The sequence below is a fragment of the Oryctolagus cuniculus genome, chromosome 18 (genome assembly GCF_051225735.1).
Source record: "Oryctolagus cuniculus isolate XC-2025 breed Fujian yellow rabbit chromosome 18, ASM5122573v1, whole genome shotgun sequence".
Classification (NCBI taxonomy): domain Eukaryota; kingdom Metazoa; phylum Chordata; class Mammalia; order Lagomorpha; family Leporidae; genus Oryctolagus; species Oryctolagus cuniculus.
In genome coordinates, this window is record NC_142884.1 from 75,842,884 (window position 1) to 75,869,691 (window position 26,808).

Here is a 26,808-nt window from a genome sequence, read left to right on the forward strand (position 1 = left end):
CCTCAGCTGTTGCAAAAGACCTCGTCTCTCATCTCTGCCACTTGGCCTCTCAGATTCTCAGACAGAGCCCGGTGCAGTGGCACAGCCAACAGAACAGGAAGCACCGCACTCACTCACCAGGTTGGCTTTTCCACCCCAGTTACCCTGCAAGGCCTGGATAATCACAGGAAGCAGGGCTGAGCCTGCCTGCCAGCCGCGCATGACCCTGTGACTCTCAGCACCCGGGCAGGGGACGGTAAAAGGCTAGGAAGAGATGCTTCCTGGGTCCTTACCTCCATCTCCGCGGGGGAAGCGACGGTGACCATGACGTGGCCCTGGGCAATCCCTTCCCAGGATGCCGCTTTCTTGGTCACAGAAATGGAGATAGCCAAGTAGCCGGACCAAGGCCATAACACCGAGGAGTAAGAGAAGGCGACCTCGATGTTGTCCCCATTCTGGGGCAAATAGGGCTGCCAGTCAGGCTGCGGGAAGGAGAAACCAAGCAAAGACTGAGTGAAACAGGTGGAAACCAATATCCCTCCATTCCTGGATTACCTACATCAGTTTTAGAAAGATTCCTTTCACTTATCTGAAAGGCAAGTGACAAGAGAAACAGAGGGAGCTCTTACAACTACTGGTTCACTCCCCACGTGGCCACCATGGTCAGGGCTGGGCCAGGCTGAAGCCAGGAGTCTGGAACTCTGTTCCATTAAATGAGACAAAATGAAATGCAGATACTGGGGCTGCACCGTGGAGCAGCAGGTTAAGCCACACTTGCAGTGCCGGCATCCCACAGCAGACCGCTGGTTCGAGTCTTAGCTGCTCTGCTTCTGATCCAGCTCCCTGCGAATGCACCTGGGAAGGCAGTGGACAACAGCTCAAGTGCTTGGGCCCTTGCTCCCCACATGGGAGACGGGGATGAAGGTCCTAGCTCCTGGCTTCAGCCTTGCCCAGCCCTGGTCATTGTAGCCACTTGGGGGAATGAACCAGTGGATAGAAGATCTCTTGTTCTTTGTGTCTCTGTCTCTCCTTACCTGTCACTCTGCCTTTCAACTCAGTAAACACACCTTTAAAAAGAAGAAATACATTTACTAGGAAACCTACAGCCAAAGTCCCCTGAGGACCCTCGGAGCAGGCCCACTCGGAAAGGCCAGGACCCACTGCCGCTGACACCACATCAGGGACTGCTTCCCCACCGTTACAGGGGGGCATTAGCACAAGACCCTTGACAAGGAACTGGTCTGATAAGAGAACTAGGAGCAGGCCACCTGTCAGGTCTGAAGCAGATCCCAGCTACGTGTAAGACGAGAGAACCCGTTAACTGAAAGGAACGAAATGGCAGCACTGCCATCTGTCCCCAGGGGAGCCCCAAAGCAGGCGGGCGGGTGGGCTGGCAGGGCATCAGGTGACTGCCCCGCTCCCCTCCCGGCTCCGGAGAGAGCAGACAGGGATGTAACCATCTGGAGCAGACGCACACTTGCCATTACCATCAGTCCTTACTCCACACGGACGACTCCTTTCCTCACAAGCCTCACACCAAGAACACGCTCCCCAAGTGAGTCAGCACATTAAAAAAAAAGTCGGGAAAATACAAATATTTGCAGCACAGCATCACCAGCAATGAGGAAGGAACGCTCCTGGGACCACTGGCTAGCAAGGGAGACACAGCTAACTTTTTATCCATTTCTTACACCATGCATCGAATCAACGTAGAAGGAGAACCTCAATAGTCAATCGTTATTTAAAATAAAATCAGTCACAAAAAACACAAGTGACACCTTACCGTGCCTCGGGAGGACTGAGTTTCAAATCTTCGAAACAACAGAAGAAATCACAAAAGACAGAAATTCATCAACATGAATTTTACGGAAGAAAAAAACCGCAAAGACTCCAGCACGATGACCATTAAAGGGAAAGGAAATCCTGAGCTCGGGGACGGCTGACAGAGGACGCAGCGACGGGCCACTCTGTGCCGTGAAGACCCCGTCAGTGCTGAGGAACATCCCTGGTCCCACAGCAAGGGGGCCACGGAAGAACGCGATTCCACGGGGCACACGGGGGACAGGCTGGCAGGCAGGCACCTCACAACCAGGTAAGACAGGCACATCGCAGAGCGCCTACTCTGCCCCTTCAATGCAAGCCGGGCCGATGCACCGCCAGGCAGGGGGTAGGTCACCGGGGAGGCCCACGTCCGTACCAGATGCCTGGCTGTGTGAGCGACTCTGCTTCCAATTCCAGCTCCCTGCTAATGCACACCCTGGGAGGCAACAAGTGATGGCTCCCTTAGCACTCAGACCCAGACTGAGTTCCGGCTCCTGGCTTCAGTCTGGCCCAGGCCCAGCTGTTGTGGACACCTGGGGAGTGAATCGGCAGACAGGAGATCTCTGGCAGTCTCTGCCTTTCAAATAACAAAATAAACTTAAAAATTTAAAAAATAACCACTCTCTAGGCCGGCGCCGCGGCTCACTAGGCTAATCCTCCGCCTAGCGGCGCCGGCACACCGGGTTCTAGTCCCGGTCGGGGCGCCGGATTCTGTCCCGGTTGCCCCTCTTCCAGGCCAGCCCTCTGCTGTGGCCAGGGAGTGCAGTGGAGGATGGCCCAGGTGCTTGGGCCCTGCACCCCATGGGAGACCAGGAAAAGCACCTGGCTCCTGGCTCCTGCCATCGGATCAGCGCGGTGCGCCGGCAGCAGCGCGCCGGCCGCGGCGGCCATTGGAGGGTGAACCAACGGCAAAGGAAGACCTTTCTCTCTGCCTCTCTCTCTCTCACTGTCCACTCTGCCTGTCAAAAAAAAAAAAAAAAAAAAAAAAAAAAAAAAAAAATAACCACTCTCCTAAGTAGAGGTTCTCATTCGTTAGTCCTCCAGAAAGCCAACAAGCAAAATGCCTTGACCACCCAACCCCACCCCGCCAAAAGAGCTATCACCCGGGAAAGCCAGTGCCCACCGAAGGACGCACGGATCAACACAACGAGGCCCGTCCACACCCGAAGCCCGGAACATGACTCGGCATGAAAGGCCGCAGCGCAGAGGAGAGAGTGCTGCATGGGGAAAGCCAGGCAACAAAGGGAGACCCACCGCCCGACCCCACGGCCAGGAATGCACAAAGCAGGCAAGCCCACGAGTGTCAGCGTGGCCAAGGGTCAGCAATGGAAACTGAGTCTGTCCGGGGCAAAATGCGGCCACAACCTTGGGCACACACTGAAAACCACCGAATTAATTAATCTGACAGGGTGAATTCTGTGCATTACATCCCAACATAAAAAATTTATCTCATAGAGTTAAAACATGGAAACAGAAAAAGATCCATCAGCCAGAGCAGGCATGGGAGAGGCGCCCACCCTGAATGCCACAGGCAGGAGGTGAAGCCAAAGCAAACCTCTTTATGCCAAGAGCCCTGGCAACACTCAGGCCCTGGCTGCAGGATTCCAAGCCACAGAACTCATGTAAACGAAACACAAGAACCATATATGCAAAGCGGCCAGTGAAATGTTCACAGCTGAAAACCACCCAGCTGTTCAAGCAAGGGAAACTTGGCATCATGGTTTTAAATCCTTAAAACTTAATGAGAACCGTCGGCGCCTCGGCTCACTAGGCTAACCCTCCGCCTTGCGGCGCCGGCACACCGGGTTCTAGTCCCGGTCGGGGCGCCGGATTCTGTCCCGGTTGCCCCTCTTCCAGGCCAGCTCTCTGCTGTGGCCAGGGAGTGCAGTGGAGGATGGCCCAAGTGCTTGGGCCCTGCACCCCATGGGAGACCAGGGTAAGTACCTGGCTCCTGCCATCGAATCAGCGCGGTGCGCCGGCTGCAGCGCGCCGGCCATGGTGGCCATTGGAGGGTGAACCAACGGCAAAAGGAAGACCTTTCTCTCTGTTTCTCTCTCTCACTGTCCACTCTGTCAAAAAAAAAAAAAAAAAAAAAAAACTTAATGAGAACCAAAAGAACAGACTGTAAAATTCTGCCTACCACACAAAGATAATACGCATTTCAGATAAGGACCAGAAAAGGGAGTTCTAAACAGCGGCCGCATGAGTATGCCGGGCTGGAAGTGCCCCGTCTGTTCTGGATTCCTAGCCTTTGTTGTTGTCATGTCTACGAGGCATTTCTTTCTTTTTTTTTTTTTTTTTTAATTAATTTATTTTTTGACAGGCAGAGTGGACAGTGAGAGAGAGAGAGAGAGAGAAAGGTCTTCCTTTGCCGTTGGTTCACCCTCCAATGGCCGCCGCGGCCGGCACGCTGCAGCCGGCGCACCGCATGGATCCAAAGGCAGGAGCCAGGAGCTTCTCTTGGTCCCCCATGGGGTACAGGGCCCAAGCACTTGGGCCATCCTCCACTGCACTCCCGGGCCACAGCAGAGAGCTGGCCTGGAAGAGGGGCAACCGGGAAAGAATCCGGCGCCCTGACCGGGACTAGAACCCGGTGTGCCGGCGCCGCAAGGCAGAGGATTAGCCTTGTAAGCTGTGGCGCCGACCCTACGAGGCATTTCTTAAAAAATCATAAAAACAAAATTCAAAAGAAAGACCACATCTTCCAAACAAAAAGTTTCATTCATTCAACTTAAGGAATAAAATAACTACAATCAGACCTTTGATTATAGATGGGAAAGGGGGCAGATGAAGAATCCAATGTAGGAGCCAAACTCAGGATAACAGCACAAAGGTAAAACTGATTCCTGAATTCACACCCTGACTTACTCTGCAAAGACTGAAGGTCAAACCACCACTTCCAAGAGCCCTGGTACCCTCTGTACGTTCAGCTGAGACACTACGGCCTTGTCCAAGTTCACGTCAAGTCAGAGAGCATGTCAGAGAGAAGTTTCACCTTATCTACAATTCTTCCTGTCACTCCCATGCCGTTGAGGATGGTGACATTAACAATTGTCGGCATTCCTCCATAGTAGATGGGCTGGGAGCAGTAGGGCCACATGTAGGGACACTCAGTCAGATCTACGTAGCTCGGGCTCAAGCTGAAACAGAGAATACAGTAGACCACGTTAAAAAAAACTGCAAAAAAGCAACACAAGTGTGCAGGAAGGAGCACAGCACACCTGTGCTGCACAAGTCCCTCCCTCGGGCTGCCCTCAGGGCCCTGGAACGCCCCGGCCAGCCAGAGCAGGTGCGCTCGCAGCACAGTGCTGGGGAACGCCTCCCGGGCGTGATCGCAAGGGGCCTTCCCTGGGAAGAAGCAGGCAGTGTGCCCGCGGGAGGGAGGGCAGGCGGGCTCAGGACAGCCTACGCCTGCACTTCTCCACGCGCTCCACCTGAGGTGTCCTCCTCCTGTACAGATCCCCTGGGCATCCTGCCTGTGATGCACCTTAGCTAGCGGACAACCACACACTCATCGAGGCTGAGCCCTGACAGTCCCCCCAGCAACGTGCCGAGCCTGAACGTGGTTTCAGAGGGCTGGGCAAACTGGCCAAGAGCTGACCCAAGTCTCCTACACTGCTTTGTTTCATGGCTTCCTCACGTCGGAAATGAACATGTGCTGCGTTGGTGTCATTCCTAATGCAGCGCCGGTGACAGACAGACAGGAAGCGAGAGCTGCTGACGGGCCAAGACGTTCTCACTGGGAGCACCAGGCGTTCGTGAATCCGGCTCATCAAGCTGCCCTGAGTTCAGTGGGTAGGAGACTGCTCTCTCTCAGAGGAGGACCAACCCAGCTCCGACATCGACCACACAGGGAGCACTTTCTATTAGGTCATCAGGTCTGGGCCAACTGAATTACTAGATAAAAAACCAAGCAGAGTACTCTCATGGATACTGTGATTTGCACAGGCAGTTATAATCAATATTAAAATAGATATCACCCAGCACTGTGGCATTGTGGGTAAAGCATCCCATACGGGTACCGGTTCTAGTCCCGGCTGGTACACTTCCAGTCCCTTGCTGATGTGCTGAGGAGAGCAGTGGAGCAGGGGAAGATGGCCGAGTCCTTGGGCCCTGCACTCACGTGGGAGACCCAGAAGAAGCTCCTGGCTCCTGGTTTCAGTCTGGACCAACCCTGGCCATTGTGGACATTTGGGGAGTGAACCAGTGGACAGAAGATTTCTCTGTCTCTCCCTAACTGTGCCTTTCAGATAAAAAAGAAGAAAATAGGTATCACCAAGTTTAAAAATCTTGAGTGGGTTAGCCACGTGGTTACAACTGAAGACTCAGAAAGGCACCTGCTCAGCCTGAGACACGCGTCTGCACCTTCCTGGCACCCATGCTCTGGAAACACGGGATTAGGAGACACCCCAGAAATCACCATTAGCAAACAGGGTGCAGTACCCTAAGAGACACAGAACACACTGTGATGAAGGATTTATTTCAGAAATACGGTTGGTTCCATCTGGGGGGTGAACCAACGGAAAGGAAGACCTTTCTCTCTGTCTCTGTCTCTGTCTCTCTCTCTCTCACTGTCTAACTTTACCTGTCAAAAAAAAATTAATACTATATACCACATTAATAAGAACACACAATATTCACATGATTATAAATGCTGAAAAACACCGCAGAATTGCTTGCAAAATTTTGATGAAAAACACACCAAAGACAGACTTGGTGAAAGACCTTTTACCATGATAAGATGTTACACTGCAGTTGCGAAGCCAGCACCACATTTAATGGGAAACAGGCATCTGTGCAGAGATCAGGAACAAACCCTCTCTGCTCCTACTCAACCCTGCGCTAGATACCAGCCAAAGCAACCAGTCAGAAACAGTTAATAAGAACTGGCAGGGAAGAGACGTGAGGTCTCTCTCCACAGGATGCTCGGGGAAACGTGGTGCAACTAACTCAACAGTAACTCAGGGAGCACGGCACTTTAACACACAGAGATGAAATCAACAACGTGGTGGATACCACCCCCCCATAAGATGAAATACTGAACTTACCAAGCACTGAGCAGACCTACAGAAAGACAACCATGAACTCTCCTGGTAGACAAGGCTTCGGCTCTTGGATGGAGCAGTTACCCAGCACTGCAAAGCCCTTCTGAGCTCATCCCAGCAAGCATCTATGGCACTACAGGGAGCCCAGAGCCAGACCCTGCTGCACGGAAAACCTAGTTGTGGTGATGACATGCAGCATTCCCAGGTCACCAGGGCAAAGACTGACTTTTTAATAAAGGGAGCTGTAAGAAACAAGTGGCCGTTTAAGTAAAGAAAACTTAGATCCATACTTCACCCCATACACAAGAATAAACTCCAAACGGTTCAGGGACTTTCAAGTAAATGCAAGAAAGCAAACAAGTTCTAGAAGAAAACAAGGATGAACCTCTTTTCCTTTGCTCAGTACAGTAAAAAGCTTTCTGGTTCTCAATATCCAAAGGCAACAATAACAACAGAAAGACAAATCTGACTATTTAAAACAACACTACCCGGTGAAAAACACTGTACATACAGTCAGAAAATGGCGACAAACTGGAGAAAGAGGCACAGCACACCTCACTGACCAAGGCTCTCATACTTAAAGAACTCTCAAACACAGTGACTAAACACCCCAAAGAAAAACATGGAAAAGAAATGAACAGGTAACTCACAATGAAGATTTTAAAATGGCCCTGAAACACAAAGTATTTAAACTCGCCCACGTGCACATCAAACCACACTGAGACGCCATCTGTCTGCTGTCAGGCTGGCCAGAGGAATGAGTGACAGAAAATGGTGCGGATGAGGCTTCCGTGAGAGGCACACTCAGACTGCTGGGGAGGCTGGCAGGTGCGCTCCCAGCCCTCTGGAAGGGAACACAGCAAGATCTAGCAATGCCACTTCCAGGAATTTAACCTGAACAAACACAGCTAACAAAAGTAAGATACAGACACAAGCTATTCACTGCTACAGTTCCTAATTACAAAAGGTTGCAAACAGGGGCCGACACTGCGAAGTAGCGGGTAAAGCCACTGCCTGTGCTGCCAGCATCCCACATGGGCGCTGGTTCTAGTCCCGGCTGCTCCACTTCCGATCCAGCTCCCTGCTGTGGCCTGGGAAAGCGACAGAATATGGCCCAAAGTCCTTGGGCCCTGCACCCGCCTGGGAGACTTGGAAGAAGCCCTGGCTCCTGGCTTCAGCTCAGCTCAGCTCGGGTTGTTACAACCTTCTAGAGTGAACCAGTGGATGGAAGAGCTCTCTCCCTCTCTCTGCCTCTGCGTCTCTCTACCTCTGCCTTTCAAATAAAATAAATACATCTATTAAAACAAGAAAAAAAAGGTTGGAACCAACTTAAACCATGCCTAAGCAGGGGCAGGCACTTGGCACAGTGCTGAAGACACTGTTTAGGACACCTATATCCTCAAACGGGTGCCTGGGTTCCAACCCGGCCCCATTCCAACTAGACTCCTGCTAACGGGCACCCTGGGAAGCAGCAGCGGGTGGCGCACATACTGAGTGCTTGGCACCGACACGGCAATCGGAACCGAGTACTGGGCTTCCAGGTTTTCTGAGAGTGAACCAGCAGGAAAGTAAAAAGGTGCTAAAAGGCACACTTACACATACACTTAAGCGTAGACTGGTGGGTGGATCAACAGTGGCCACTCAGAGGGTGCAGCTGTATAAAGGGGGCAGAAGCACTGCAAACAAAGTGACTCCAGGACACCTTTACAGGAGGACAGCGAAGGGCCACTGACGACCTGCAGCACGCTCTGCCTTCCATGTACATGCACGAGGGAATTCAAGAATAAACCAAACCGTGTGTTACCACAGGGGTGCGTGCAAGCCGGTGGACAGCAGGTGCGAGCCGGATGGCAAGCCCTGGTGTGAAGCTCTGCCTGTGCTAAAATCAGCCAGGTGGTGAGAGGAATCCATAGAGGAGCACACACTAACAAATGAGCCCATCTGTATTAAAATGAAAGAAAATGATTCTTGTAACTCTGGAAAAACAACATGATTCTATGTAGTAGGGCCAGACAGAATGCACTCTGCAGAAGTATCGTCCTCTAGCTGCGGAATCTGCATCCCCGAGGCTGTGAGTCAGCAATTCCAAAGCTGTTCAACAGTGCACAGGACAGGGCAGCTACGAAAACATCCTGCAGACAGCGAGTGCCGGGTTTCTCACTCGGGGAGTCACCAGCAAGAAGGAAAGCTCAAATGAACCCTGGTGGGAGGTGGCTCAGGCCCCAGCAGGAACGCACGGCTCCACCACACAGGCATGCATGCATGCAGACAAATACAGAAACAGGAACACAGCTCTGCCTGCCGGAGGGCCTGGGAACAACATCAGCACACGCAGGTTTTGGTTTCTAACTACTGTCCTGCACTGAAAGGAGCAGAGCTGCCTGAGGAAGAAGGACGCGAGGGCTGGAGCACGCGCACCCACGAAGGCACATCGTGCGGTGCCACACGTGCTCAGAGGGAGGCAGACACACGCTGAGAAGACACAGAGGCCACGAGAAGGGGCTCCCAACAGCCGACCTGGGACAATTCGAACAACAAATTAAATGGTGTGAATGAATTATAATCCAGAGTGAAATAAATACCCACGAGCCCACACTGATACCAGTAACTGAGTAAGCTGGAGAGAACAGACGGTACTTCCTTCTAGCAAACTTCCAGCTACCACATGCAGAAGGAAGAGGGAAACAGCGTCATCAGGCTCCTCAGTGGGCGGCATCACAGGCAGGAGCCACCAAGAGACGCTGAAACCGTGAGCAGAAGCTGAGAGACTCCATCTTCTCAGAGTGAACTTCCACAAGACACTGAGCAGCCACGCAGGGAAAATAGCAGCTGTCAGGGTGAGACCTGGCAGATGACAGCACGGCCCCAGGGAGCGACCTGTACCTGTCTCCCGCTAACCCCCCCGCTGCCGCCTATGGACCCTCCACCGCTGACCACGTGACACGCCTGGACCCTCCGGCCCCTCCACCGCTGACCACGTGACACGCCTGGACCCTCCAGCCCCTCCACCACTGGCCAGGGCCACCTCCCCAGGCTGCTCCTACTCGGTGACCGAGCAGAGATGGTCTAGGGCAGGCCTGTCCCCACAGGACTCTGTGCTCCCGTGACAGGAGACCGCAGCGCTGAGCACTCCCACCTCTCCCCACTTCCGTCCTCTCTCCTTCCCAGGCGCTGCCTTTCCAGTCAACCTCTCAGACACCTAATCCCGTCCTGGCACAGGCTGACGCAAGCTCATCAGATGAGGACAGTCAGCACGGCCATGAGAAGGTGGAGGAAACAGAAGAATGACCCCCAACAGGGCACTGGGCAGACAGGGAACTAAGCACAGCTCGGGTCTTGGGCTGGGTTCTAGACCACAAGAAGGCCCTGACTAGGACGATGTTGGATCCCAACTAAGTCTGCGCTCAGTCCACAGAGCTGCACCGGTGCTAAGCTGGTTCTGAGGCTTGCTCTGTGTTCCTACGATGTTAACACCGGGGAAAGCTGGGTCTTACGGGCTCTCGGTTACGTGCTGTCTGTGAAGCTCTGTTGTAACGCTAAAATCATCTCACAGCAGAGGTTTTCAGAAACGCATAGGTAAGATCACCGTGAGGAAACATCAGATAAGCCCACACCAAAGGACAGTCTAAGAGGACAGCAGCGTGTCCACGGAGTCCAGTTCAGAACAAGAGGTCGGAAGGAGCCAAGGTAACAAAAAGCATATCGCTGGGCCTGGGTCCTGGGCCAGAAAAAAGCCAAGGGGCCAAGTGGCAGAATGAGAGTGGTGTGTGGCTTCATTGTGACACATGACCAGCGTGAACGCATTCATTCCAGTAAGTACACGAGGGGAAGCCAGCCAGAGGGTATGAGAGAACTATTTCAGTAAACGTAAGATCACTTCTGAAAAAAAAACTGTCAAGCGGGTAACTACCTGAACCAAACATAGCAGACACAACAGAGCACTGAGTTCAGAGGAGCTCAGAGGCCGGCCGGCCAGCAGCCCAGCGGCAGCAGGCTCCCGCGGAGCCCCGAGCTCCGTGTGGGTACTCATCACTGGGGTTCTGAGGGGAGGCTAGGAAGAACCAAAGGCCGACCGAGAAGCCGGCGTACCGACCTCGCCTGTGGCTTGTAGCTGTTGAGGATCTGGTAGGCTCTGAGCAGGTCGAGCTTGCCGTGGCCTTGCTCAAACATGTTGACCCCAGGAAGCCTGCGGGCCGACGCTATCAGGGCCTGCTTCATGCTGGCAGGGTTCACCAGCTCACGCTTCTGGACTGTGCTGGGGGGAAGCAAACACAGGCTCGTTTTGTCTCAGTAACACAATGAACATCAGACCACCCCCAGCGGCAAACACGCAGCCTCCAATCCTGTTTCCCACCTAACGGAGCATCTTTGGTGGCGCCCACACAGGACACAGCCTTCCTGTGGTGCCTGCCTCAGGGCCGACTACCTGGTCCACATGGCTGTTCTGACCGGGACTGACGGGCCAGTCCTTGTTTATGCTAAGACATACTCTCCTAGAACGTCAGCTCACGTGACCACACAGGCTGCAGGAGGTGAGTGCAGGTGAAGGGGACAGGCCTGCTGGAAGGGAGGAGACAGCTGGGAGAAGAAAGAGCACCCAGACGGAGCCTGGGGAGGAGCTCGGGCAGGAGGCACAGGTCTCAGGGACTCCAGGGGGGCCTGGCCTATTCTGTGTCTAGATCTGGAGGGTGTGTGGCACGGCTAGCCTTGGCGGAGAACACCTCAGAGCCCAGGGCAGATCCCAGGCCACCTCCAGAGCACTACGTGGCTGGGCTCAGCCACACCGGCCTTAATCACCCGTTCCTGTAAATACAGATACATTTTAATCCCGAAATGGAGGGGTGAAATCAGCAGGCAAAGGAACACTCCCCAGTCCCCACATGCTCCTCCAGATGGCGTCTGATTTCTAAACGGGACACCTGGCACAGAGGAAGTACCGGGAGATAAAGGAGGATTAATTCTTAATGGGAGAATAAAAGAACTGCTGAAATCTATAGGTCAACAGTCTTTCCCTCCTCCTGCCCATAAAGCAAAATCAAAGGTTAGGTTCGGCTTCCTTGTTGCCTGGCTCCCACTGTGAGCTACTGTCAAGCCACAGAAGTGCTTCGCAACAGTCACTGTGGCATTTTAATCTGCTGCAGGAGGTGAGCAGAATGACAGGTTTCCTTGATGCTGAAAATACCTGTACTTGGGGATGGAAACACAGCCTCCGCGTCTCCCCACTCACAGCCCAGAGTTGTGATGGGCCCAGTGCTGAAGCCAGAACACTCACTGCCTGCTAACAACCATGGCAGGATAGCAGTGAAGCAGTATCTCCACCCCCACTGGAAACAACAGGCTCTGGCTTCGGCCTGGTCCATTCCTGGCTGTTGTGGCCATTTGAGAAACGACTCAGCAAGTGGAAGAACTCTCTGTCTCTCCCTCTCTCTCTCTGCAACTTTGCCTTTCACATAAATAAAATAAAAACTTAAAACAAACCCCAACGGAACACGAGTGTAATGGGCAGCCCGCCCCTGCCCTGCACCTGCAGCTTGTGTTAGTTTACATGGCGCCCACACACACCCCACCTAACCAGAGAGCAAGGGCCTCCCCACTTTCACAGAAATGAAGACGCAGCACCACCCAACCACCAAGCCCAGTCCGGGCAGAGCAAACTCCGCTCCTGCTCTGCAGGCCTGAGTGCACCTGCCCTGCTGCTGGCCCTGCCGTCCCGAGGGAAACACTCACCTCACCAACAAGGTGACGGCACCTGCCACCACTGGAGAGGCGACACTGGTCCCCGAGAGAGCCCGGCACCCGCCTTTCACACCAGAACCCCGCACTCCAGCACCATAGGTGACAACGTCAGGTTTCACACGGCCGTAGCCTCCTGGTAGTTCCTATGGATAAAAAGCAGCTCAGTTTCTACATTGCACACATTGGCCACAGGTGGTGAGGAGTGAACAAACTCGAGAGCAGAAGTGTGAGCGACTTAGCGACAGTGTCACCTCCGTGAGAGAGCGGCGTCACATCAAAATCCACTGCACTAGACACAAGCTTAGACAACGTGCAGAGAAGCACAGTCCTTGTCGTATGTGTTCTAACGGCCGGCTCAACAGCAAGGCTGTAAAGTAACTGAAAATAAATTCCAGTTCTGCTAAGCTGAAAGACTACAATGTGGCTGCTGGCTTATCACTAAGAGTAGACACTGCAGACCACTTCATTTCTAGATAAATTAACAATGAGAAATAACCTCAGAAAACCCAGAAGTGAAATGATCAATAGAAAAAACCAAACAAGTTTCTTTGCAACAGGAGTTTGTAAAGTTTTGTTTTTTGCCTACAGCTATTTGGGTACCTACAGCATCATTTGCCAGACACCCCCAGGCCTGGTTTACACGGAAAGCGGTACAGGGCATGACCGGATGCTCAATCTGCTGTGAAAAGGGAAATAAATTCCGAATGACGACGATAACTGCACAACTAATGTGGGCTAGGATTTTAATAAGTGCTCGCTTAAGCTTCCTGGAAACCAGGCAGAACACAAAGTTCAAGCAATCATGCATTGTCAGAACAGAGCACAGCAACTTCAGGTGTAACCCGTCCTGGCAAACATGAAAGCCATGTGGTCCACACGGGGGGCCGAGCGAGGACACCTGTCTCTCCAGGTGCCACTGAAAAGCAAGCCCCGGGGGCCCGTGCTGCAGCACAGCACGTAAAGCTCCACCCGAGATGCCAGCAGCCCATATGGACGCCGCCGGTTCAGGACCCGGCTGCTCCATTTCCGATCCAGCTCCCTGCTAGTGCAGCTGGGAAAGCAACGGAAGATGGCCCCAGTGCTGCAACCCCTGCATCCACGTGGAAGACATGGAAGAAGCTCTGGGCTCCTGGCTTTGGCCTGGCCCAGCCCCTGCCACTGAGACCATCTGGGTTAGTGAACCAGCAGACAGAAGTGCTCGTGCTTGCTCTCTCTCTCTCTCTCTCTCACTATCCTTTTCAAAAAACAAAAATTAATCTTAAAAAAAAAAAAAAAAAGCACAAAGCCCTTGGCAAAGGTCAAGGACAGGACACAGCTCAGGGACAGCACTGTCAGGGGAGCCAGAGACGCAATGGCAGCTGCACTATCTCTGGGTGCAGGGATGAGAGGACACACTCAGCCTGGGGCTGCCTGGGGCTGCCTGGCACACAGAGTGAACTTCAGCCCAGGGTGTCAGGTCAGTGGATCCAGCCGAGAAGGGATCTGAGTGCACGAGTCTGTGTGGGGCTGACTCAGGGGCAGTGGAGAGCTGACACGGCCCAGTCCTACGGCCCCATAGAAGGCCACCCCAGAGTGCTGCCCGTGTGGACAAGGCCCACAGTGTGCCCAGGAAGTCGTGAATCTTTGTGGGGATTTATCCGAGACCCCAGGCTGGGCACCTGTCAGCTTAGGGCACCAAGAAATAATCTCATCTAAAACACCAGGGACAGGTGCCACCGTCAGCCACCTGAGCTCCACCCTGAGGGAGCACCTGATTTTTTAAGCAAATCTGGTTTTGATGGGTAAAGGAGGGTGAATCAGCTGCACAATCAGAGCTCAAGCAGCTGAACTATTACCTCGTTGGAATTGTTTTATTCTATCCAGCTAAATACAATTACTTCCATGTTAGCAGAGTTAATAATAAAACGTTCATATTGGCCTCTCCCTTTTTTTTTTTTTTTTGACAGGCAGAATGGACAGTGAGAGAGACAGAGACAGAGAGAAAGGTCTTCCTTTTGCCGTTGGTTCACCCTCCAATGGCCGGCGTGCTGCGGCCGGCGCACCGCGCTGATCCAATGGCAGGAGCCAGGTACTTCTCCTGGTCTCCCATGGGGTGCAGGGCCCAAGCACTTGGGCCATCCTCCACTGCCTTCCCGGGCCACAGCAGAGAGCTGGCCTGGAAGAGGGGCAACCGGGACAGAATCCGGCGCCCTGACCGGGACTAGAACCCGGTGTGCCGGTGCCGCTAGGCGGAGGATTAGCCTAGTGAGCCACGGCGCCAGCCACTCTCCTTCTTCTTAAGGCAAAAACAAAACAAAAACAAAAGCAAAAATCCACCTCAAAGGAGGGCCACCTGTCCTCCTTCTAGCTAGGACCCGGAAGCATGCAGCCAATGCACCAGAGAGTGAGTCGGCCAGCAACAGAAGCAGAACCGGGAACAGCTGAGACGCACCCCGCTGCCCAGGCGGCAGCCGTGGGCCTCCAGAGTTAGGGTGCAGAAAGGGCCAGGTGTCAGCCACTCGTGGTGAACACGAGAGGCAGTCTACCTCAGAAGGCGGCTCTGACACACTCGGCGCCGGGAGCCACGAGAAACCAACAGAGAAGCGTACCCAGGTGGTCATTCCCCTGGAGGAGAAGCGGGCGATGTTGTCTTCAAAGTCAATGCCGCCCACGCCAATGACGTCCATCTGATCAGCAGGGTTATTCAGAGTGCTAAATGGAGACACAAAAATCAAGAGAAGAAAAATCATTTGAGCTGCGTAATTCCAACAGGGGAAGCACTCCCAGCAAAGTCTCAGACTTCATGGGGTCTTGGCCTGCTGCCCCCCCCCCCCCACAGTGGCCCTGTGGAGGGGCCTGCTCCCCGCCTCCTTCACGCCGGCCTCCTGCTGGATGCCCCTTCTTCCTTCTCCCCGGCCAGTCGTCACACTCCGGCCCAGCTCAGCACACTTCTCCCCACACGACGCAGGCTTTACAGATCTGCCTGTGACTTGAACCTCGCAGGACTTAAAGCCAGCACAATTCTCCACGTAATCACACATTCTCACACCACTCTGCCACTGTTCCCAGACTCATCTTGCTTCCTGGACTGGATGAAACATTTCTCTGGGTAAAGCCACCATCTTACAATGTTGGCATCCTATACCAGCTCCCTGCTATTGGCCTGGGAAGAACAGCAGAAGACAACCCAAGTGGTTAGACTTCTGCCACCCACACGAACACCTGGATGAAGCTCTTGGCTCTTGGCTCCTGGCTCCTGGCTCCGGCCTGGCCCAAGCCTTGCAGGGGAGTGAACCACTAGATGGAAGATCTCTCTCTGTCTCTCTCTTTAACTCTGATTTCAAATAAATAGCCTTTTTAAAAGGAAGATGAAAGATTGGGGCCAGTGCTATAGCGCGGCGGGTTAATGCCCTGGCCTGCAGTGCCAGCATCCCATGCGGGTGCCGGTTTGAGACCTGGCTGCTCCATTTCTGATCCAGCTCTCTGCTGTGGCCTGGGAAAGCAGTAGAAGATGGCCCAAGTCCTTGGGCCCCTGCACCCATGTGGGAGACCTGGAGGAAGCTCCTGGCTCCTGGCTTCAAATCAGCACAGTTCCAGCCATTGCGGCCAATTGGGGAATGAACCAGTGGATGGAAGATATCTCTCTCTCTCTCTCTCTGCCTCTCCTCTCTCTGTGTGTAGCTCTGACTTCCAAATAAATAAATAAATCTTTAAAAAAAAAGAAGAAGAAGAAACCATATGCACACATTGCATCCCCCCACCCCCACCCCGCCGTGGCCCTGTGGAGGAAGGCAGACGCTTTCAACTGACCTCCTGTGGCGTGCTCCACCCTCCTCCCAAGGACCCGGGCAGCTACCGTTCCTTTCACCTGGAGCTCCTTGGAGGAAAGATGCAGGATGCCAGGGAAAAATCAAGTGCACTACATGTGCAAACTACAGTGGCTTAAATAATGACAAAAACGCTCAGACTGTAAGTCAAAACAAGGTGGGGACAATCACTGTATTCCTAAAGTGGTACTTAGGAAATCCGTACTCCTTAAATAAACGGAGTCTCTGGGGAAAAAAAGGAGAGCAGAGCTCAGCAGCAAATGTGCTGGCCCTGCAGTCTCAGAGGGCCCAGGGTGCAGGACCCAGAGAAAGATCCCAGCAAGAGGCACTGGGCGGACACGCGCCTTTTCCAGATGTCCTGACAGGGGCACGTTGCTGCCCTCCAACTCCAGAAAAAAGCAGACCTCCTGGGGCCCAAGGAGTGACAGCGACTGTTAGAAACAGGCTGCTGTGACCCCTGCCACTTCCCACTGCTACCAGAGACAGGAGGCAGACGCCCGGTATGTGTGGCGCCCAAGTCCCCAGTCAAGCTGGAGCCATGGGCTTCCTCTCCAAGCTTCCTTCTGTAATGTGCCGCGCGATCACGCTCTGGTGACTGCCACACGAGCCTCAGGGTCGCAGACGGGCACTGCACTCCTGACTGCACGTGGAAGAGCGGGCAATGCAGCCAGGTGTGCCGAGACGCTGCAGCGGCAGGCACAAAGCCGGGGCCAGAGACACGCACAGTTCCCACTGCAGACACGGGGACACCAGGGCTGAACACGACACGCACGGGGTAGTGGGAAGCAGAGTGAGGCGACAGACTTCGGCTGGAGTTAAACCACGGCCCGTGGGCTACTCTGTTCTGGTAAATACGGTTTTACCTGAACACGGGCATACTCCTAAGCACATCTCCACGACTGCTTGCACAGTATGACAGCCAAGGTGAGCAGTTAACACGGAGGGCTCTGCCCTCTGTGTTCTACCTTCACCTCACAATTGCCATGCACTCGGGCCTCGTGCCATCCCCCGCCCATCCCCGTCCCTGTGACAGGAGTGACGGGAAGGAAGCCAAGGCTCAAAGAAGCGAAGGGCCCCCAGCCTGGGCGGGGCCCCACAGCAGACCCCATGGCTGACCCCACGGCAGACCCCAATGCAGACTCCACGGCTGACCCGCCAGACCCCACAGCTGACCCCACAGCTGACCCCACGGCTGACCCCACGGCTGATGCCACACCAGACCCCACTGCTGACGCCACAGCTGACGCCAACCAGACCCTGCGGCTGATCCCATGGCTGACCCCATGGCAGACCCCACAGCTGACCCCACGGCTGACCCCCATGGCAGACGCCATGAGTGACATCACGGCTGACCCCACGGCTGACCCCCCACGGCAGATGCTGTGACTGACATCATGGCTGACCCCACAGCAGACCCATGGCTGATGCCACAGCTGACCCCACGGCTGACCCCACTACCACACCCCACAGCTGACCCACCAGACCCCACAACTGACCCCACGGCTGACGCCACAGCTGACCCCACGGCTGACCCCACTACCACACCCCACGGCTGACCCACCAGACCCCACAACTGACCCCACGGCTGACGCCACAGCTGACGCCACGGCTGACCCCACAGCTGATCACACAACTGACCCCACGGCTGACGCCATGGCTGACCCACGCCTGATCCCACGGCTGACCCCACAGCTGACATCACGGCTGACTCCATGGCAGACCCCACGGCTGATGCCACGCCAGACCCCATGGCTGACCCCACAGCAGACCCCACAGTTGACCCCACGGCTGACCCCACAGCAGACTCCACGGCTGACCCACGGCTGACCCCACGGCTGACCCAGCTGGATGTGCTCAGTGAGAAGAGTAAGCAGAGGAAGACGGGCGAGAAAACACTGACCACTGAGGGGCTCCGCACGTGAGGGCCGCTCCAGGGAGGAGAAGAGGCAAACCAAAGGACTGAAAAAAACTGGACAGAATGACTCAATACCTGGCGCTTTTAAAGAAAGAACTACGTGAGTTCCTGCCACTCGTTCCGCTGTAAACCGCGGAACACGTTACTAGCGCCACAGTGGAATCCGAGGGGAGAGGGGACAGGCGCATGGCTGAGCCGTCATCTGCAGAAACGGGACGGCCAACCCCACGTTCTCCGCCCACAGCCACATCCGCTTCACAGAGCTGAGCCTCACCCTCAGCTCATTCCCAAGGGGTCCCAGCAAGACGCAGTGCGTGTGTCCACCTGGTGACACGCACACACCCACCCTCTGTGAGCAGACACGCAGGGTGCGGGAGGGCTGCGGTCTCTCCCGTGCCTGTCTCACGGCAGGCTGAGCACACACGCTGCCATCCCCCTGTGGGAGGCCTCACACCCTCACAGCTGTTCTGAGCACTCAGCAAGGACAGTGAGAAATACCCACCTACAGAGGCCCAAGACCTCACCTGTGCTACCTAGAGACCACCTCAGAGCTGCGGGGAGAGGCCTGGTCACCAACCACACAGGTCATTGCGGTGACTCTCGTGAGCAGTGTTACACATCGTACGCTACTTCAATTCCCCGTTACGTGCTCAGTACAAAGGTGCCCTTCTGCCAGTGCTGTGGTATAGCAGGTAAAGCCGCTGCCTGCAGTGCCAGCAACCCATATGGGCGCCGGTTCGAGACCCAGCTGCTCCACTTCTAATCCAGCTCTCTGCTGTGGCCTGGGAAAGCAGTAGAAGATGACCCAAGTCCTTGGGCCCCTGAGCCCACGTGGGAGACCCGGAAGACGCTCCTGGCTCCTGGCTTCAGATCAACGCAGCTCCAGCTGTTGCGGCCAATCGGGGAGTGAACCAGCCGATGGAAAACCTCTCTCTCTCTGCCTTTCCTTCTCTCTGTGTGTAATTCTAACTTTCAAATAAATAAATAAATCTTCAAAAAAAAAAAAAAAAGGTGCCCTTCTGTTAACAACACTGCTCTGTGCCCCCCCCCCCCAATCCTCTTGGTCGACTCCTGAAGCGCCTCAGTTGCCCTGGCCCTCGGCACCTGCACCCTGGTGTGCACTGTGCCTGAGATCAGCTGTGCCCACTGGTTTCCCACAGCAAGGCAGGGCCCTCACCTGCCCCTCCCCCGTGCCTGGTGCGCAGCTGAGTCAACACCGTGGCATCTGCTCAGCCCCAGCAGACTGACTCTGCTTTTGGGGGTGGGGCATGGAGGGTGGAAATTAGAATAAAAACTTCAAGCCTCTGAATTACTATTTACAGCGAAGTTCTTTTTTTTTTTTAATTAAACAGAAAGAAGCTGACCTTGAGCTGACAACTGCTGAGCCGGTGAGGAGCACCTGTGTGTTCTCAAGGTAGAAACGCCCATGACACAGAGTCTCAGCCAGCCAGCCAGGTAATCCCCCGGCAGCGCGGCAGCTACTTACCCATAGAGAGGCCCGTCATTGCCAATGGCAGAGACCATGATCACGTTGTTGGCTGTCAGCTCCCACACCTACAAAGCCAGCAAGCATTTACTTCAAGTACACCACTTTCAAACAATCAACAGTAACTGTCCAAAAAACCTCTCGACTTCCAAAAACAGCTCTACAGAGAAGAGCAGCTCCCTGAAACGCAGCAGTGGCCAGCCCAGAGGCAGGAGGCGGGAAGGAGCGTGGGTGGGGACACACCAGACACAGGGGTGTGCAGTGCAGAGCAGGCTGGCTCCCCGGCCACGTTCAGGGAAGAAGGACCCACAATGCCTCACACGCCCCTCATAAACACAGCTCCCGGCCTCCAACCCACTGGGCGTGAGACACCAAGTCACGAAAATTCATGTCACTGCCCATCTGTCCTCACAAGGCCGTTAGGAGGAGCAACCCCCCTGGAGCTAGAACAGGGGCAAGCTGGAGGCGGCAGCCACAGGCCGGCCCTGGCGAGCAGCCGCGACCGACCTTGTCGACGAAGGGGTGGTCCATGAAGTCGGGGCCGCCGATGCTGAGGTTGAGCACATCGATCCTCTTTAAGATGGCGTAGTTGAAGGCGTCCAGAAACCACGAGGTGTAGGAGACCTAGTTACGTCAAACAGTGCTTTCAGTGTTTCAGCGAGCATTTCCAACTGCTGGGACCGTTATTTCTACGGCACAACAGGACTCTTCAAAGCAAGAAACATGTCCCAGCACGGTTCTCATTAACTTCAAGCACACTCTGGGTGTACGACGCCACATCCAGAAACCCTGAGTCTCTGGAGCCGAACCCGGCAAAGGGGATCTGTGCCCTCCGGGCGCAAGGCGCAGCTCCTCACTAGCAGGATGTCTCCCTGCACAGAACCTCACCTTCCTGCCAACCTCGCAGCCAGGGATTTACCCTAAGACACTTCCATCAACGCCCTGTGTTTGTCCAACACACCTGCTTCCCACACAGACGGAAAGATAAACAGCACCAAGAGCAGCCCACAGCCTCATTTCTCTCAAGCTAACGCTACCCCTCTCCCTAGAGGTTAAATCACTCCCTGAATCTCCACTTAGTTCTCTCTCATACTAAATGAAGCTGACAGCAGGACGAGAAGCAATGCAATGCTTAAGAACTGCTTTTAACAGACTTCTAAAACTAAGACTCCGCATTCGTATTTGCTTACACAGACAAAAGAAATCCTACGAAGGAGATAGAAGAAATGAAAAAAAATATGATACACATAGAGAGAGCGAATAATCTTCTGGGTGGGAACAGGCTGGCAGACTGTCTTTTTTTTTTTTAAGATTTATTTATTTAAAAGGCAGAATTAAAAGAAAAAGAAAAAAGGCAGAGTTACAGAGAGGGACAGACAGAGAGGTCTTGCATCTGCTGGTTCACTCCCAAATGGCCACAATGGCTGGAGCTGGACCGGTCTGAAACCAGGAGCCAGGAGCTTCTTCCAGGTCTCCCTTGGGCCATCTTCCACTGCTTTCCCAGGCTCATTAACTTTTGACTGGCAGATACACTGCTCAAAGATATCAAAATTCTCCCAGAAGGGCCAGCATCGTAGCGTAGTGGGTATGGGTAGTGAGTATGCTGGACACTCCACATCTGACAGAAGTTCCACCACACCACAATGCCGGCCCTTCTGAGAGACTTTCGATATCTCTGAGCAATGTATCAGACGATCAAAACTGCATGTAAAATATAGACAGGTAACAGTACCCTCGGGCCGGTGCCGCGGCTCACTAGGCTAATCCTCCGCCTTGTGGCGCCGGCACACCGGGTTCTAGTCCCGGTCGGGGCGCCGGATTCTGTCCCGGTTGCCCCTCTTCCAGGCCAGCTCTCTGCTGTGGCCAGGGAGTGCAGTGGAGGATGGCCCAAGTGCTTGGGCCCTGCACCCGCATGGGAGACCAGGAGAAGCACCTGGCTCCTGGCTTCAGATAGGCGCAGCCCACCGGTTGCAACACGCCAGCCATAGCGGCCACTTGGGGGATGAACCAACAGAAAAAGGAAGACCTTTCTCTCTGTCTCTCTCTCTAAATCTCTGCCTGTCAAAAACAAAAACAAAACAAACAAACAAACAAAACCACCACCACCAACAGTACCCTCTTCCCCTTCCCACGAAGTTTCCAAGTCAAGAGCGAGGGAAGAAAGGTTGTAAATGCACGTGACCCGGCATGACGTCAGGTGCTAGGTAGAGCTCAGTAACAGTCCCAACCCTCAGGGTGAGGAGCACAGTCAATACACACACGCACAAGCAGTCTACCAGTGAGACGTGGCCAAGGAAACACCGAGGCCTGTGCGAGCCTGGGCACGAGGAAGCGGTGTGGAAATCGGGCCATCACTGCACACAGTGACCTCCAAGTGGGGTCTCGAGGGCCAGGTCAGGCCGACAGAGGGAGAAGAGCAAAGCACAGGAAAGGCAGGGCGGAGCGGAGAGGCAGTGGGGCACGGGCGGCACCGCAGCGGCTCAGCGTCGCTGACGTGCGTGGCTTGGGAACAGGCGTGATTGGAGACTGTGGACTCCAAAGGCTGCCACAGCCTCACAGCTCACGGCAAGGGCCTCAGGTGATCACGACTCACACACCAGAGTGTCTGTTGTTCAGTGAACAGCAGGAGTCACTGTGCACTGACTCCCCATGCAGGACCTCTGCCCTCAATGAGTTGTACTATGAGAATTAACTGTAAAACTTGTTCTCAAGCAGTTTATTGCTGAAATCTTTACTTAGAATAGAGTTGGTCGTCTGTGTAAAAAGTTAATTGAAAACGAATCTTAATGGAGAATGGGACTGGGAATGGGAGGGAGGAGGAAGTGGGGTGGGAGGGTGGATGGGAGGGTGGGTATGGTGGAAAGAATCACTATATTCCTAAAGTTGTACTTATGAAATCTGTACTCGTTAAGTAAAAGGTTTCTTAGGAAAAAAAATCAGCTGGAGAGATTCCTCCCACCACGTAGAAACCATAAAGGCTTCCTGAACTCCCTATTTACTACCTGCCAGTAACAGCCTGCTTCACTTGTCTCGCTGCAGCATTACAGCCAGCTGTCTCCTAAAGCCTGCCGTTCCTGAGTCACTTCTGAACCTAACAAAGCACAATTATTCTGAGCTGCCCTTACGCAAAACCAATTGAATGAGACTAATCTTAAAACCTCAGAAAAACAAACAAAAAATAGGGTGTGTATAATGTAGGGGTTTTTGTTTGGGGGTTAGCATTGGCTTCATAGCAGGTAAAGCCACAACCTGCAACGCTGGAATCCCACAGGGGCTCCCAGTTTGTCTCCAGCTGCTCCACTTCCACTCCAGCTGCCTGCTAACAGCTTGGAAAAAGGAGAAGAGGCCCAAGTACCGGGGCCCTGCCTACCAAGCAGAAGGTCCAAATGCAGCTCCTGCCTCTTGCCTGTAGCCTGGTCCAGTCCCAGCCATTGCAGCCATCTGGGGAGTGAACCAACAAAAGGAAGATCTCTCTGTCCTGTTTCTCCCTCTCTCTGACGTTCAAACAGATAAACCCATCTTAAAAATTATTTGCTTCAAAGGCAGAGTGACAGAAAGTGGCGGAGAGAGACAGACCTTCCGTGCACCAGTTCACTCCTCAGATGGCAGGGAGCGGGAGCGGAAGCAGCAAGGACCCAAACCAGTACTGTGATGTGCAATGTGGACATGCCATGCAGCAGCTTACCCCACTGTGTCACAACACCTGCCCCAGTGCAGTACCGCTCCTCTGCACATCCCAATACCCACTCTCCAAAGTTGCAGGGGTCCTCAGAACACCTACCTGATTATTGGTAAAGACCCTGAAAATATGAAGCTCTGCATCTGGAGCAAATCCTTGGCACTCCCGCATACTGGCTATCACACCTGCCACGAATGTGCCATGGCCCAACCCTGTTACCCGGACAGGAAAACAAAAACAAAACAAACCAATTCCATAAAAGACAGCTGACCACGCATGCAACAGGCAACACTCCAGCCCCCCACTTCTGGGACCGTGCTCCCTGAGGCCTGCACAGAGGGCCTCAGCCAGGTCCCACTGCCCTCTGCTTGGTTTGCCCTGCACAGGAGCTGCTCCATGGTCTGGCCGTCCTGTTCTCCTCCACACAGGAGGTTCTCACCAGGCCCTCCCTCCAAAACTCTTATTTCCCATGTCCTCTGAGATATCCAAAAGAGCTTCTGCCATCTCAAAAGGCAGAGTAACAGCCAGGGTTTGTCCAAGTATCTGCTGAATGTAACCTGTGGGCTCTAGGAAGCCATCAGAGGAAGGCAGGGCCGCCCTGCATCCACCACGTCCCCACCACCGGGCTGGGACCCACCGTCGTCCAGCGTTCGCTCGTTGGTCCAGTTGGTTCTCTCCTTCACATTTTTGAAGTGGGGATGCTTCTCACTCAGCCCAGTGTCAAACACAGCAACTCTCACATTAGCACCTTATTCCAAAAGAAAGCAACAACAATCACACTCAGAGAAATCACCTTCCAAATTTCGTCTATAAAATTAATTACTAGGGGCACATCTGGCTTAGTAGTCGGAAGTCCCGAATCTCACACTAGAGTTCTGGGATATAGCCCCTGGCTCTGGCCCTGACTCCAGCTTCCTGCTAACACAGACCTCAGCATGTACTAGTGATGACTCAAGTCGCCTGTGCTGAGTTCCTGGCTCCCAGCCTCAGTTCAGCTAAGCTCTGGCCATTGCAGACATTTGGGGACGAACTCAGCAGATGGGAGCTCAATCTGTGTGTTCGCCTCTCAAAAAAGAAAAAAAAAATTCCTCTGTAGGACCCACAGAAAATGACAAGTCACAAAGACCAAAGCCTGCCCAGAAAGCAACAGGGTGGGTCAGATGCTCCAGGCGCCTGCTCGGCTGAACCAGGACTGAGAGAGGGGGCGGCTGGGGCACTGGGGAAGCGTCTGAACAGGGTGTGAGCTACACAGGGGCTACCGTCTAACACTTGGGAAGGAAGCACTGCTCCCAGCCAGGTGCTCCGTGAGGCTGACTCCCCTCTCAGTGCAGGCGTCCATCCCCTGTCTCCTGGGGGTCCCCTGAGCACAAGCTGCTGCCAACAGGACATGGGAACTCTTCCTACTCCTGGCAAGGACAGTTCACTTAACACTGCTCAGCAGGAACAGCGACGCAAGCAACACTCAGGGTTGACCACAGTTTAAAGAGAATCACGGGGCCCACGCTGTGGCACAGCGGGTAAAGCTGCTGCCTCCAGTGCCAGCATCCCGTATGGGCGCCGGTTCTAGTCCCGACTGCTCCTCTTCCCATCCAGCTCTTTACTGTGGCCTGGGGAAGCAGTGGAAGATGGCCCAAGTCCTTGGGCCCCTGCACCCACGTGGGAGACTCTGAAGAAGCTCCTGGCTCCTGGTTTCAGATCAGCACAGCTCCGGCCGTTGTGGCCAACTGGGGAATGAACCAGTGGATGGAAGATCTCTCTCGCTCTCTCTCTCTGCCTCTCCTTCCATGTGTAACTCTGACTTTCAAATAAATAAATAAATAAATAAATCTTTAAAAAAAAAAGAGTACATGAAGTGACTTATAGATCCTCATTAAAGTCCTCTGTATACAGGTAGAAAGCTTCAAAATTGTACAATGAACCATCAAGAATATTGATACAGTTTTATAGACAAAACACTAGGAAATCAATTTACCATTCACAATATAGAATTATGGAAAAAAAGAACACAGATTGTTTCACCAGATAGAGTCCAAGGTTATTAAAAGTCTGCTATGCAAACCTTAAGTTGAGAAACATGTACAGTGGATTTACATGGTCTTAAAAAACTAAGTACAATGTAAAAATTAAATTGTTTTCCCTCATTCCAAATGGGAGAGGAACCGACAGCATCTTACCCCAGATCTATGCAGTCTGAAGCAGAATTTAAATGTTTAGCACAAAGAAAACTGAGAAAGTTTTAGTCCTGTGAGCCGCGCTCTTCATGAGATGCACACTGCCTCATTTTGAACATTCAGAAGCTGTGCAATCAGAAACAGGCCGCTCCCTCCATGGCACCGCCGCACCTTCACTGGCTTCTCACCTGAGCGCCATCGCGCACGTTCTGAACGCCACCCGGGAAACAGAACGAGCTTTTCTACAATAATGAGTCACTGCAGATACTGGCCCCAAGCCACTGGCAGCAATGTGCCATACGACTGCCTGCTGCATTTGGAACTCTGGAGTGGCTGCCTTGTGGCACTGCGGGTTAGGCTGCCGTCTGCGGTGCCGGCAACCCGTATGGGAGCAGCACCGCGCGCCAGATGCTGCTCTTCTGACCCAGCTCTCTGCTTACACATCTGGGAAAGCAGCAGCGATGGCCTGGGGCTTGGGACCCTGTCAGCACATGGCTCCTGGCTTTGACCTGGCCTACACCCGGCTGTCACAGCAATTTGGGGAGTGAACCAGCAGGTGGAAGATCTCTCTGTCTCTCTCACTGTCTAACTCTATCTGTCAAATATATAAATAAAAAAAGAAATTCTAGAAAACATGTAGAAAGAAACACAGATAACTTGCACTAACAGCTGGCTAAGGTAATGACCACAAATCCTGTTCTCACACAGCACTGCTGTACTGTCTCTAAAACAACTGCCGCTTTCTAAACTGCGCACACGGAACTGGAAACTGTCTGATTTGGGGGTACAAACGCTTCCCTGGTGACTGTGGGGCTTGTTACTCTCAATAGTAACACCAGCAGGAGGCAGTCCGTTCATCTAAACATCAGTCATCCCAGTGTTATGTGCTCATGTATCGCAGAGAAGCTGAAGGGCAGGGGCTAAGGGAAGCAAAGGGAAGCCACGGTCTCTGAGTCAGGAGACCTGGGCAGACACCAGATACTGGAACAACCTGGGACGCCCCGGGGCGACAGCAGCGGGCTGGGCTCTGAGGGCCAGGACAGACACCCCACCAGGACAAGACGAGTGCTCTCCCATGACCCTCAGTAGGGGGCGTCCCTGTAGAGCTGACTGGCAAGTATGGCGGTGGCTGAGTCACTGCTCACACAGGGCACCAATCCCAAGTCACAG

The 26,808-nt window shown here is 53.7% G+C and overlaps 1 protein-coding gene across 7 annotated transcripts in view; it reads right to left on the bottom strand.

The window, feature by feature from the left end:
- Positions 1-26,808, bottom strand: part of MBTPS1 (membrane bound transcription factor peptidase, site 1) — a 67,121-nt gene that overhangs the window by 16,739 nt on the left and 23,574 nt on the right. For 6 of the 7 annotated variants that reach the window (XM_051847327.3, XM_070062808.2, XM_089319035.1 and 3 more), the window contains 9 exons: positions 24,105-24,215; positions 23,570-23,679; positions 20,296-20,412; positions 19,789-19,856; positions 15,170-15,272; positions 12,573-12,724; positions 10,939-11,100; positions 4,796-4,940; positions 273-461 (listed from right to left, as the gene is read on the bottom strand). In XM_051847327.3, coding sequence (XP_051703287.3) covers positions 273-461; positions 4,796-4,940; positions 10,939-11,100; positions 12,573-12,724; positions 15,170-15,272; positions 19,789-19,856; positions 20,296-20,412; positions 23,570-23,679; positions 24,105-24,215 — 1,157 coding nt within the window. Of the gene's footprint in view, positions 1-272; positions 462-4,668; positions 4,941-10,938; positions 11,101-12,572; positions 12,725-15,169; positions 15,273-19,788; positions 19,857-20,295; positions 20,413-23,569; positions 23,680-24,104; positions 24,216-26,808 lie in introns of those variants that run through there. The other variant, XR_016224641.1, reaches the window with a different exon arrangement.